The sequence below is a fragment of the Pseudorca crassidens genome, chromosome 1 (genome assembly GCF_039906515.1).
Source record: "Pseudorca crassidens isolate mPseCra1 chromosome 1, mPseCra1.hap1, whole genome shotgun sequence".
In the NCBI taxonomy this organism is placed as follows: domain Eukaryota; kingdom Metazoa; phylum Chordata; class Mammalia; order Artiodactyla; family Delphinidae; genus Pseudorca; species Pseudorca crassidens.
Genome location: NC_090296.1, coordinates 185,029,408 through 185,043,629, shown reverse-complemented (window position 1 = coordinate 185,043,629; position 14,222 = coordinate 185,029,408). Strand labels below are relative to the sequence as shown.

The 14,222-nt window shown below is 36.1% G+C and overlaps 1 protein-coding gene and 1 non-coding gene across 17 annotated transcripts in view; one reads left to right on the top strand and one right to left on the bottom strand.

The window, feature by feature from the left end:
- Window positions 1-14,222, bottom strand: part of MLLT10 (MLLT10 histone lysine methyltransferase DOT1L cofactor) — a 248,003-nt gene that overhangs the window by 69,720 nt on the left and 164,061 nt on the right. For 13 of the 16 annotated variants that reach the window (XR_010933941.1, XR_010933944.1, XR_010933956.1 and 10 more), the window contains 4 exons: window positions 13,771-14,023; window positions 9,923-10,492; window positions 4,502-4,546; window positions 3,619-3,651 (listed from right to left, as the gene is read on the bottom strand). Coding sequence is in view for 13 of the 16 variants with exons in the window: in XM_067702929.1 (XP_067559030.1) it covers window positions 3,619-3,651; window positions 4,502-4,546; window positions 9,923-10,492; window positions 13,771-14,023 (901 nt within the window). In the remaining 3 variants the exon portion in view is untranslated. The remainder of the gene's footprint in view (window positions 1-3,618; window positions 3,652-4,501; window positions 4,547-9,922; window positions 10,493-13,770; window positions 14,024-14,222) is intronic. The other 3 variants (XM_067702947.1, XM_067702949.1, XM_067702970.1) reach the window with 3 other exon arrangements.
- TRNAE-UUC (transfer RNA glutamic acid (anticodon UUC)) lies at window positions 12,409-12,480 on the top strand. Its single transcript has one exon. It is a non-coding gene; the product is annotated as a tRNA-Glu (tRNA).

The following is a 14,222-nucleotide window of genomic DNA, read 5'->3' as shown; positions in this document are numbered from 1 at the left end:
AAGGAGAAAACACAAACATATGGATTTTTCCAACTAAGTCCAAGGAACTCTCCTTCAATCCTCCACAGGCTAAATATTACTTCACTAGGTGCCAATTCTACACTTGTCTTTGTAATTAAAAATGTAAGTCCAGAGCAATTAGGCAAGAAAACAAAATAAAAGACATCGAATTGGAAGCGAAGACGTAAAACCGTCACTATTTGCAGATGACATGATACTATATATAGAAAACCCTACAGACTCCACAAAAGAAAACGTTAAACAAATAAACAAATTCAGTAAAGTTGCAGAATATAAAATCAATATACAAAATCAGTTGCATTTCTATACACTAATAACAAACTATCAGAAAGAGAAATTAATAAAACAATCCCACTAACAACTGCACCATAAAGAATAATACATAGGAATTAATTTAACCAAGGAGGTGAAAGATCTCTACACTGAAAACTAAATGACATTAATGAAAGAAATTGAAGGCACAAACAATGGAAAGATATTCTGTAGTCACGGGATGGAAGAATTAATATTGTTAAAATGTCCACACTACCCAAAGGAAGCCATAGATTCAGTGTAATCCATATGAAGATTCCAATGGCACTTTTCCGAGAAATAGAAAAAACAATCCCAAAATTTGTATGGAACCACAAAAGGCCCCAAATAGACAAAGCAATTGTGAGAAACAACAAACCTGGAGGCATCATGCTCCCTGATTTCAACTATATTACAAAGCTACACTAGTCAAAACAGTATGGTACTGGCATAAAAGCAGACACATAGATCAACGGAACAGAACAGGGAGCCCAGAAATACACCCAAGCGTATACGGTCAATTTGTGGCAAAAGAGACAAAATGGATTAAAGACTTGAATGTAAGACCTGAAACCATAAAACTCCTATAAGAAAACATAGGCAGTCAGCTCCTTGACATTGCTCTTGGTGATGATTTTTTGGACTTGATACCAAAAACAAAAATAAACAAGTGGTAATACATCAAAAATAAATAAGTGGTAAAAAGCTACCACAAAGCCAAGGAAACCATCAACAAAATGAAAAGGCAACCTACCAAAAGGGAGAAAATATCTGCAAATCATACACAGCTGACCCCTGAATATGGGTTTAAACTGTGCAAGTACACTTAATGTTTTGTTTTTTTTCAATAAACATAGTACCTGGGGCTTCCCTGGTGGCGCAGTGGTTGAGAGTCCGCCTGCCGATGCAGGGGACACGGGTTCGCGCCCCAGTCCAGGAGGATCCCACATGCCGCAGAGCGGCTGGGCCCGTGAGCCATGGCCGCTGAGCCTGCGTGTCCAGAGCCTGTGCTCCGCAACGGGAGAGGCCACAACAGTGAGAGGCCCGCATACCGCAAAAAAAAAAAACAAAAAACATAGTACCTGTATTTTCATTTTACAAATCTTTAAGTGTGGGGGAAAGTTTGTGTGTGCTTCTAAATCATAATACGTGGAATCAAATGAACCAGGGTTTAAGTTTTGATTCTATCTAAACTGTTTCTGCTTCCTGCTTTGGGTGAGTCATTTGTCATTTCCTTTGTTTCTGAGGCAGAGATAGCAGTACTTGATTTTCAACTGCTCAGGGGTCAGCACCCCAACCCCTAGTTGTTTCAACTGTTGAAGGGTCAATTGTATCTGATAAGGGGTTGATATCCAAAATATATAAAGAACTCCTATAATTCAAGAGGGAAACAAAATCCGATTAAAAACTGAGCAGAGGATCTGAAGAGACATTTTTTCAAAGAAGACACACAGATGGCCAACAGACATACGAAAAGATGCTTAACATCGCTAATCATCAGGGAAATGCAAATGAGAGTCACGAGATATCGCCTCACATCTGTTAGAATGGCTATTATCAAAAATACAAGAAATAAGTATTGGTGAGAATGTGGAGAAAAGGGAACCCTTGTTGGTGAGAATGTAAATTGGTGCAGCCACTACTGGGAAACTGTTTGGAGGTTCCTTTAAAAAACAAAAATGTCCTACCATATGGATCCACTTCTGGGTATTTATTTGAAGAAGACAAAAGCACTAATTCAAAAAGATCTATGTACCCCCATGTTCGCTACAGCACTATTTACAATAGCCAAGACACGGAAACAACCTAAATGTCCATCAATGGATGGGATGGAATGGGTGATGGGGGTCAAATTTCCAGTTACAAAATAACCCAAGATTTTAAAGAAAACCTGTGTTCATTATATTAATCCCATGACATTAACTTCATTCACCAATGCAAAGAAACATGACAATTTGCCTGTTAAATTAATACAACCCAGTACTATGTCAGTTAATAACGACAAAGGATTTAGGTGGCTCCCAACAGTATCTACTTCCTTTTTTACCCCAAATATACTCTTTTCAAACTTTCAGCATGCCTCCAAATTCTAATATTCCAAAATTAAAGAGCAAGTCTAAATTTACCTATGCAAACTGAAAATGATGTTTTATACTTTCCTATCAAAGAATGGTAACATATTTGGTTTATTCTTAAGAATGCTTCTAATCCCTTTCCTCTAGATACCCAATATTCAAGAGTTCCTTTTTATCTGGAATATTTATTCTAAGAGTCTGCAGTTCCAGGTTACACAGGGAAGCAAGAGTTATTTTAAAAATGTACCCATTAATAAAATGCTCATTATGGGTTTCCCATCCCAACCACACTAGCCCTCAAATCAACACAGTGTCTATGCCTGTTCATCGTGCCATTAGTCTCTTGCTGGCTATAGATTTGTAAACACCTGACAATTTAATCCAAATGCAATGCAAAACGACGTGCAAATTAAATTACATTAGCAAAATATGCAAAATTTCAGAAAGTTAATGAAAATGTGTTGGGAAAACTGCTTGGAATCATTTAAACAGTCTTGAACAAATAAGAGGTATGTCAGCTAATGACTAAAAAAGATAATCAACAAAGATGATACTAGATTCAAGAATTTTCTTTAAACAGCAAATAATTAAGGAAGGTTCTTGGAACTGAAGAAACTCCCTACCACTTTTGCAAAAATAAACTCCATTATAATTATATCTTAAAAGTTAAAAAAAATGATAGCATTTGCCTTATATTCTGATTTCAGAACCCAATCCTGCAAAAGATGCAAGTCCCTGTAAAAACCTGGCCTCAAATTAGACATAATGTAGAAGGTTATCTTATGTTTATTCACTAAATGGAATAGAGAAATAGAATAATAAAACTATTATTATTATTTTAATCCTAAAAATAAAATTCACATTCCCAGTTGTGGAAGAAGCAGCAAATTCCTGATGTAGGTACCAATCACCAACTGCACTGGCAAGCCAGAGCTCATAAGAACTAGAAAAAACTATCTGCAAAAATAGAAAAATGACTTTCATAAAGGTAGAACAACACTATCACCATTTTGCCTTACAAAGAGACAACAGAAGCCAAACTGATGAACTAAGTTGACCTATAATCCTCCTGTAGGCAATCCACAAAAAGTTTTCACTAAGGTGCTGAACAATTGATTCAGAGCTAGGTTTCACTTCATCAATGGAACATGCAAGCTTTCAATTGGGAATCTCTACAAAAGGCAACCTTTGTAATAAATGAACCACCAGAGAAGATTCTAATAAAACTTACCATTGTGTATTGCATTCAGCAACTCTGAGAAAGCTTTTAAGTAAGGAAAAAAGGACTTCAGGTTAAGATCATTCTCAAACACACAAAAGAAATACATAGGCATAGGCTGCATCAGTATAATAAAATCTCAGTAAATCTACCTTGGATCATTGCTTAAATCATTAAAACTACAAGCTTGGCTCAGTCTTCACATGGTATAAATTTCTAGATACTGCATTTCACTTGCCAATATAGTACCTACTAAATTTAAATAACATGTCAGATATACTGTCATAATGATGACAAATCTCCTTAGTAATAAACAAAGCTACTTTTAAAAAGACATTTAGTAGTCTAACTATGCAATGTCTTTCTGGCTGAAAGTCAGTATCTATAAGATGCAATTCTATACAGGTAAATCCACCTTTGGTCACACTTAATAGTATTTATTATAACGAAAAACCTCATTTTATCATCTAACCTGATCAAACATTCTCAATTCCTAGACTTTAGTATAATAGGCTCAAGATATGCAGAGGCCTAAGCAAAAAAAGATATCTAAAGACAATATACAAATATTAACATTAAGATTAGTGAAAAACAAAAAAATTGGAAATATTACTTCATTGGGGAACAGAAGTCACAATTCTACAATGGAAGCACCATATTAAAAGGTCAGCAATCAACAAAATTTGGTCACAATTTGACTCTAATATGGATCCTGAACACAGGACAAAGCAGCAAGTTAAGCTACCTTTGTAGGAGAAAGAAATCTATTCAATTAAGAACCAACTGCATCTGAGAAAATTAAAATTTAAAGGTTCAGAAGTGGCATAATATACTAGAAAAAGCACTAGAGTAGGAGTCAAAAAGTCTGGGTTACCAACCCAGTTATACAACTTACTAGTTGTTGGACAAGCTCCATCATGCCGATACTGCATGGAAATTTCTGTTGGGAGGGAGGAGAAAGGAAATCAGCAAAGAAGTTGCCAGTGAGTTAAGGGCAGAAAAGAAACAGGCCAGAAAAACAGGAAAACATTCACCTAAAAGTCTAGCTGAGCAGGGCAAACAGAAATGCAAGAACAGAAATTATGAGCCAGTAATTGGGACATAAGGGGTAGGAGGACCAAACATGATGGCATTCTCACAAATCTTAACAGGACAGTGTAGAAATGTGTGTGCATGTATATGTGTGCAACGAATGAGGAAAAGACAGAAGGGCTTACAAATGAATCTGTATAACAAGCATTTAAGAATAAATGGATTCACTTCTATGAGGAAGTAGAGTTAGGCAATGAGATAAACTAATGTGCTTTATGTAATTCATTAGATGAGAACAGTGTATCAAACCCATTTGAATGCTATGTTCAATTAGAAATTACAATTTAAGTATGAAAATTATTTAGTTTATATCTGAGCAGAAATCCATTATGACTTACATAACAATAAAAAACTCATTAAACTACAGTCTGCTTACTTTCTTCTACCTTTCATTTTTGATGATGATAATGAATGAAAAGCCATTACTCTTATTCTTTTACTCCACCCAAATGAGGAGAACGAGCAGAGGGTGACATGAAGCAACAAAACACTGCTAAAAGCAAAATCTGCTCAGAAATGGGAAATAAATTTCCATATGACACTCCAAAGGAAAAGTAATCGATAAAACCAGTGCTAAGGCTTTGACTCAAAATTCCTGGCCTGGGAACTCCCTGGCGGCCCAGTGGTTAAGATTCTGCACTTCCACTGCAGGAGGCATGGGTTCGATCCCTGGCTGGGGAACTAAGATCCCGCAAGCCGCCGCAGGAAGCCGCAGGAATTCTCTGGCTATTACTTAACCAAAAACATGACTTCTAGGAACCATGTGCACAGCAGAGCCTTCCAGGCAACCATCACTCACACATCTACCTCAGAACTCAAGTCTAATCATTGGCCCACTCTGAATAACTTGAGATTAAGAAGAAAGACAAAGCAAGGTAGAGGAAGCCAGCACTCACTTGCAATCACTGTAATGTTAAAAGAACTTGACATTAGATACTGTTAAAAAATCAAACACTTAGGCCAGTTTAGTGTAAGTCCTTTCCAGATGACCCTCGAAAATGAGTCATGGTGGGAGAATTTGCCACCTTAATGCTTCAGTAACAAATGCAATACAAGTGAGATTTTAAAAGGCTATTAAAGAGATAGACATGTTACATTATAGAGAAATGGTAGTTGTTTGGAATGGTCCTAAAAAATAATCAAAGGACACTCATGCAGAAGGATTTTCTCAGTGGGGACAAAAAACTGGAATATGGCTATTCTGGCCTTTGATCTAGTACTTTTATAGAAAGACAGCCATGACATAGGGCCAGCAAATTTTCAGATCATCAAAAGCCAAAACAAAATCAGGGGATTTTCTAAGAAAGCAAATTCCAAGGTATATCCTGGTCTTAGCAGCATCCAATATCCTTTATGATTTTCATTTATAACCCAATATAATCAATGTATATAAAATCATGAACCTGAGTCATTTAGATGTGAATTATGTTCACTAACTGTAACTACTCCTTCATCTACAATACTCTGTTAGTAACTCTACTCTCATGAGTTTATTAGATTAATATTTTATCTATATGATTCCCTTACCTGTTTACAGAATCAGTCTATTTCTAATTAAAATATTTTATCAAAAAAAGACTCCTCAGTTTCACTTTACCAACAGAAGTAGATATGACATAAACAGGGATACATTTAACAAGTTCCCTTTCATAGTTACACAGGCTCAAGTTAAACTTTCATAACCTTCATATTTCAGGAGAAGCCAGAAGAAACTTCTATTGAGGCGATCTACTCATAGTAATAACTTGTCTTTGTGAAATCAGGAACAATTTAAGATTAAGTACATAGTCTCACAACCAAAGGACTGCCTTTCCAGAATCTCCTGTTATAGCATGTATCACCACTAAAGAATTCTATCACTGAAATAGATTTCAGGTATCTTAACTGAGAAAGGTATAGAGGCATTCTATTAAAGAATTAGAGACTGAGTTTAAAAAACAAAAAACAGGGAACCCTATACTTTGAAAGGACAGAGCGTGCCCAAAGAAAAGAAAGTAATGTTAAACCACCATCATTTAACGAATACCAAACTTTTCTCAGAGAAAATAAGATGATGATTTTTGTGAAGAAAAAATGCTAACCTTCACTTTACTAAATCATAAACTCTCCTAATGTGGTTGAGATAAAAAGGAAAACAGGGACTTCCCTGGTGGTGCAGTGGTTAAGAATCCGCCCGCCAATGCAGGGGACACGGGTTTGAGCCCTGGTACAGGAAGATCCCACATGCCGCGGAGCAACTAAGCCCATGCGCCACGACTACTGCGTCTACGCTCTAGAGACAGAGAGCCACAACTACAGAAGCCCGTGCACCTAGAGCCTGCACACCACAACGAAGAGTAGCCCCCGCTTGCAGCAACTAGAGAAAGGCCGTGCATAGCAACGAAGACCCAACGCAGCCGAAAACAAACAAACAAATAAATAAATAAATAAAAGGAAAACAGAAAAGGACAAATACAGCACGTCAACTCTTCCAAAATATTCAATGTTTTCAACATCTTAATTTTCAATGTTTCAAAAGACCAGGTGCCTATTAAGAGCTCAAAAGAACATACGTAGGAAAGAATTCAATCAAAAGTTTAATATAATTTGTAAGCCAAAACTTACAACCTTTAGTAGCCATTTAAAACATTTTGTACAAGTCAGTATAAAACAGTAGGTCATTTATCAGGATGTACTGTGATTTAATAAAAATCTTACAATACAAACCCTTGATCAGACAAGTTTAGAGGTGTTTTCTGGGTTTCTATTCTGACTGGATCTAGGCCTCCTAGAATAAATATCTTGCTACATATGCTCTACTATAATTTGAACATGTCATGAGAGAATTTTGATTACTCTAAAATTCTTTTAATAGTAAGTTGCCAGAATTAAGTCCAGAATGCTAATTCTAGGAGAAAGACCACTAGCCTCAAAGTCTGATTTCTTCAGCCTGGCATTCAACTCTCCATAAACTCATCCTGCTCTATTTAATCAACATTACTTCTAACTATCCCACAAACACAAGCTTCTTGTTTCTATGAAGTTTACCCTTCAAATATACCTTTACTATCTTTTCTGATAATAATGTTGGCCTTCTTTTTCTGCCTACTCCAAAGTACAATTCAAATTTCATCTTGTCCATGGTCTTCTCCAACTAATTATATATCCTAAAACTGGTCTGTAATACTATTGATACGTGAAAAGCTTTACAATAAATAATTTCACTTGCAACCTGGCAAAAACATTTGAAAGACAAGTACAAAATCACACAGGATACTACCAAACACATGATAACATTCTCAGTGATTACTAATAGTATTCATTTTTTTTTTGTTTTTTAATGTTTAGCATTTATTATGGTCAAAGCACTGTGCTGGCAGTGGGGAGACAGTAATGAACATGACAAACACAGCCCCTAACCTCCTGGAGCTAGGATTATAGTGCTTGTTACAGTCTAACCTTATAATTAACAGGTGTTTACAAGGTCACCTGCATTGTTACTTGCACATGAATCTTTAAAAGGGCATCATGGAAAACAATTCTTGATAACACGGTACACATTTTCTCCTTCTGACTTATTTACACAGGAGCGAGTTTTCTGCTCTTACAATTACTAAGTGCTTTCTCAATCTAAAATTAGGCCAAAGGAAAAATTAACATTTTGATACTAGTAGGAGGTACTATTGTTGCAAGTTAAATTATTGGCTCAAACTCTCTTGTTGATCCCATTGCTTAAAGCATGACTGACAGTATACTAGCAAGGTTTTACACCCTCATCAGCAAACATCCCTTGAATTTTATAATTAAGTGTCTCTGGAATCAAGGAAAATGCATAGCTCCACCACTTAGAGCTGTGAGAATTCTGTCTCTGTTTCCTCTTCTATATAATGAGCAATAATACTTGATGCTTGTCAAGTGCTTAAGACAGTGTGCAGCACATGCTAAGTTTCAACAGCAGTTAGCAATTCTTAACTTATGGTAAGAAGGCGTAATTCCTAAATACTCATGGCATTTAGCCAGCTTCTTCTAGATAAGCATAGACTTTTTAGTACTAAGCTTATCAGTGAGAGAGTGCTCTGATCTAGTCATAAAACTTTTATTAAAATGTGTAAGATTAAATAATATATTACCTCAAATAGTTTTCAACAACTAATCTTATTTCCTAAGTATGGCTTTAACAAGATACATACACTCTTCAGAGTGATTTTAAAACTCAAGTTTAAGAAAAAAAAAAAATCCTAGGGCTTCCCTGGTGGCACAGTGGTTGAGAGTCTGCCTGCCGATGCAGGGGACGCGGGTTCGTGCCCCGGTCTGGAAGATCCCACATGCCGCGGAGCGGCTGGGCCCGTGAGCCATGGCCGCTGAGCCTGCGCGTCCGGAGCCTGTGCTCCGCAACGGGAGAGGCCACAACAGTGAGAGGCCCGCGTACCACAAAAAAAAAAAAAAAAACTTGACAAGTCTAAATTTAAGTCATTTATTTTGGTGAAATAATATTTATGGGAATTTCTCCCTAAATTTCTGTCTACCTACTGGTGAGGTAAAAGGGATACAAATTCATATTTTTCTGCCACAGATGTACCACAGACACTGCCCTCACAAAGTAATCAGTAATCAGTAAAAAACATGATTTCCCACACACAAAATTTCCCTAAATCAATAACAGCTAGGAAAATCTTTTAAGAATTTATCTTTTAACTATTTAGCCTATATTAAGTAAAACTGGATTAGTGCCAAATGTCTTTTCCAAAGACCAAACTGTCCTCCTAAGATCGTAACACTTTTCATTAAGATAATTAAACGTCACTTAGCAACTCACAGTATTATCATAATGATAGTTTAAAATGAATTTGTGGGGACTTCCCTGGTGGTACAGTGGTTAGGAATCCACCTGCCAATGCAGGGGACACAGGCTCGAGCCCTGGTCCAGGAAGATCCCACATGCCGTGAGCAACTAACCCCGTTGAAGCCCACGTGCCTAGAGCCCGTGCTCCGCAACAAGAGAAGCCACTGCAACAAGAAGCCTGCACACTGCAACGAAGAGTAGCCCCAGCTCGCCAAAACTAGAGAAAGCCCGTGCGCAGCAACAGACCCAATGCAGCCAAAAATAAATAAAATTTTAAAAAAATAAAATTAAATAAATTTGCTTGGTGGTGGTGGCAGTGGCAGTGGCAGTGGCGGTGGGTGGGTGGGTGAGAGGGAGGGAGGGAGAGAGGGAGGGAGGGAGAAAACAAGGGGCCAAGCCTACCTGAACCAAGTGGAGAGGAGCCCACACTAAGACTCTGCACACTCCCATTCCTGAGCGGCGTGGGGGATTTCTGGAGACTAGAGCTGGTTACACTTCCTGCAGCTGACGCTACAGATGACGTTGGTGAAGCAGAAGAAACTGAGAGATGAGAAACATTCTCTTGACTTTTGTTTCCTTTGGGTCTACCAGGCCCATGCTTACTTTGTTTATTTCCTTTTCTTTTCTTTTCCTTTACAGTTTCTTCTTCTATGCCAGAAGTTTGAGCCCGCTTATATCCTGCTGTAGGAAGGCTGGAATTACCCAAATCTCCAGGTGAATTTTCAAAGTTTTTAGGCTGCGGAATAACAGCTGAGGTTGAAGGGAGACCAATTATGGAACTAAAACTATTTACCCCCCCTTCCTGGCTTCCAGACTCTCCTTTATGTACATCTTTGGTTGATGATGACTGTTGGGAGTGAGTGTAACTGTCATTACGCAGATCTGAGTCTGTAAAGCTCAAGAAATCCTGGGGAGACTGTACTGAACTTCCCGAAGATGATTTTACACTGCCTGGAGTTCCTGAAAAACTGCCTGTAGTGGGGGAAAAAAAAAAATGGGGTAGGAAAAGAAAAAATTGGATGCAAAAGTTCCCATGAGCAGTAGAAATGACACAATCATCAAAAAGAGAGGATGAAAAAAATTATAAAACTTAGGACATCAGTATGTAACAAAGCTAGATTTTTTAAGGATTATTACTGAAATCAAGTTTATCTATAAAATTGTTTTAAAAATACTTTTTATAGTTATTAAACTGAATATTAACTCTTGAATTATACGCTATTACTTGTACAATTACCAAGATATAAGATGTGCTTTATTTAACCTACCTTTTACCATGGCAGCATTCCTCTACTCTCCCCCAAATGCCTTGTGTATGCTTGAGGAAGGACCAAAGAAAAGCGAAGTCTCAAGGAGACTCTGAAATGACTATGATTGAACTCTGCATGGCTTTGGGAACTTCCTTTCTTGCAATTATTGAAGGTATGATTATAAATGTTCCCAACATACAATAAGATCCAAAAGATGTTGCTCAGGTCGTAAGTTCTGAGTTTTAACTTCAAGATAATGTTGGCAAATGTTATCTTTCAGTTATATCTACCCCACCAAAACACGGATTTGATATAATCATCATCATATGGAACCTAATCTATATAACTCACATTCTCCCAGTCCACCTCCCACGGAGATGCATAAAGAAAAGAAACCAGCCACTTATATTCTGCTATTGCTTTTATGAAAGTAAAATCATAGGAGGGGCACCTCTCATGAATCTCTCACAACTGCTTATTTTTTCCCCACTCTTTAAAGAATATTAATAAGCCCACCGTGCCATTATGAGATATAAAAACCTCAAGGTTCTTATTTACCAGGTTAAAACTAATGGCTGGGCTGAAACAAATTCGATCCACCATCCCACTTCATCAAACACTCTTGCCACGCTTGCCAAATGAAGTAACAAGTGTTTAGACTCAGTTTTGACCAACATCTATTGTGTTTCATAAAACTAAACTATGTCATGTTTTACCTAATGTCTTCAAGAAACGAAAGCTCAAAATAAAGTGTTCTGTTGGCAGTGGAAAGGAAATTCCAAGCTAAGTGTTAAATTTTACTGTAGAGAACATTCGTAAGTAATCACACATAAATCTGCCTAAATATTTACAAAGATATTTTTTCCCTACACATAAGAAATAATTTTTTTAACTAAAGTCTCAAGGTTTTGGTTTTTAAATTTTAAGCTCTTCTAAAATGGCTCATTAAAAAAAATTAATAGTTCTAAAATTTAACTCCTTCAAGAGAATATCTGCCTTATTAATCTACAAAATTACTTGTACCGACGTGACCATTTTCAGGCCATTTCTGTGTAAAAAAATATATACATATTAAGAAGCCATTTACATTACATCAATCATTTAAGGATAACTGCAATTTGCCACTTAATTAACAGCTATAAAGAAGTTCTTTATTATCCATTCTGATCTGTCACCATCTGTTTTTTTTTCTGCACATTTTTGTTTTTACAGCTGGTGTTAAAAGCTCACGACAGCATAGCAAATACTTTAAAACACTTAGTATACACAGTATTTTAAATGTGTATTTTCTAAAATTCACATACTACCTGCAATTTTAAAAAAAAAATTACCTTAAATGCCCTACCTTTAAATTTCAACTTTTAAAACTTTTCAGGATATTACTTCAGATATAAAAACATAACACGTTCTCTACCATATCTTAACAGAAGCAGGGAAAGACTCTCCAATATTGTGAAATTTAAGAAAATGAGAGCTCGCTTTTCTAAATGAATTAGTACTTCAAAGATAACATTAAAAACTCAATGCAATTTTACAAGTACAAAATAAGGTCTTAGTTATAGAGAAGAGATGACTGAATTCTGCTAATCACATTCAAAACGTGAATGAAGTTACATTAAAACTTAGTTTTACAGGAATTCCCTGGTGGTCCAGTGGTTAGGACTTGGCACTTTCACTGCCGTGGCCCAGGTTTGATCCCTGGTCAGGGAACTAAGATCCCGAAACCCAGGTGGCAAAAACAAACAAACAAAAAAACCAAAAACTACAGTTTTACTATTTGTTTTCCAAAGTATCATAAAAATAATATACAGTAAATTTATTAAACATAAAACAGCAAATTTAGCATTTCATTTCTTTTCTACTTGTCTAACTTTTTGTTATATGAGGCAAAAAGAAAAAAAAATCTAGGACTTGAAAATCTTGAAGCACAAAATAACTTAGTTTAAAAATATATGAATATACTTTTTAATGAAGAGGTCAGCAGACAGCATCTCTCTACATATTCAAATTATGTCCTGGTAGATTATGGGCATAATTTTTATTGTCAGCAAAAGCTTTAACAGGGTAAAGAAAAGGACAACTTTTTCCCTCATTTACTCCTAGGGGACAAAGGGCTGGGGTGGGGGCGAGGGAGAGGAGGCCTTTATTTTACTAAATGTATTTGTCTCGAACAGTTTTAGCACTTACATTTCTCAACATATTTATTTCAAAATAAAAACCTAGAACATTGGGCTAATGTATTCTAAGGTTTAGCTGAGTTATTTTGTTCTCCATAAAACAGACTTGTCATATAAAACACAAAATGCCTAGTTAATTCTGAATATCAGTTAAACAACAAATTATTTTTCAGTATAAGTATGTCCCAAATAAATGCATGGGACACACACTGAAAAAAATAATTTGTTGTTTAACTAAAACTCAAAACTAGCTGGGCATCCTGTACATACAGCAGCCATAATTACCAAAAGATATGTAGGCTGAGCAGAATTCTACTTTCATCTTCAAGCTTTATAATAAATGCATTAATAATCAGCAAGTATTATTTACCGAGAACTATTTAGCTCCCCTAAAAATTACTGAGTACTTATTCACTTATTGAAAATGTATACCTTAACTGTTTTAGTGTTCAACGGGAAAAGACAAATAAAAACAATTTATAAATTAGAATGACTTTTCTGTTGAGCAGAAAGGAAAGGAAAACTCCAGCTTTTATTGTTTTTCTCCTCAGACTTAAACTTTATTCCACATCTATTTAAACATTAAAAAAAATTACAGTTCAACTTTAGCAGCACAGGTCATAACACAAAAAGAAAGCAAAGTTCCCAGAAACATTTGAAGAAGGAATACTAGTCTTTAAAGTAATCTTACTATAGCAACTAATCATAAAATAATCTCTAATTATCCAATAGTTATAAGTAAAAGGTAAATTCTTTTATAAAACTTAACTACTATTGATCATCACAAGAACAAGTATTTCAACTAAAATATCATAATTAATACCTTGCTGGAAAGGACTAGCTGCTGATACAGTCGTTCCTGGATTTCTTCCACCAGGCTTTCTTCCCCTTTGACCTGAGCTGTGAGCTGAAGATTTCTTCCCTTTGCCCTCTGACCCTCTAGCCTCTGAAACATCTTTTGCACTAGTAGTGTGCGCAGAGACTTCCTGGAAATTTGCATTTGTAAATCGTGCTGCAGTATCTTCCAAGCGCTTCAATGATCCAGATATAGAGTTGCTGCTAGTGCTTGTATAAGTCTAACATTTTGATTGAGAAAGGAAGTAAAAGGAAAAAGAACTGATTACAATTTGGCTACAGGGGGAAAAAAAGATGGCACATTAATAATAAATAATTATTGGACTTGAAAGATAAACATATGAAAGTTTCAGTTATAAAAACATGTCACTCTGCCTAAGAAAATCATGTAAGAACAATTTAGAGTCTGGTACAAATATT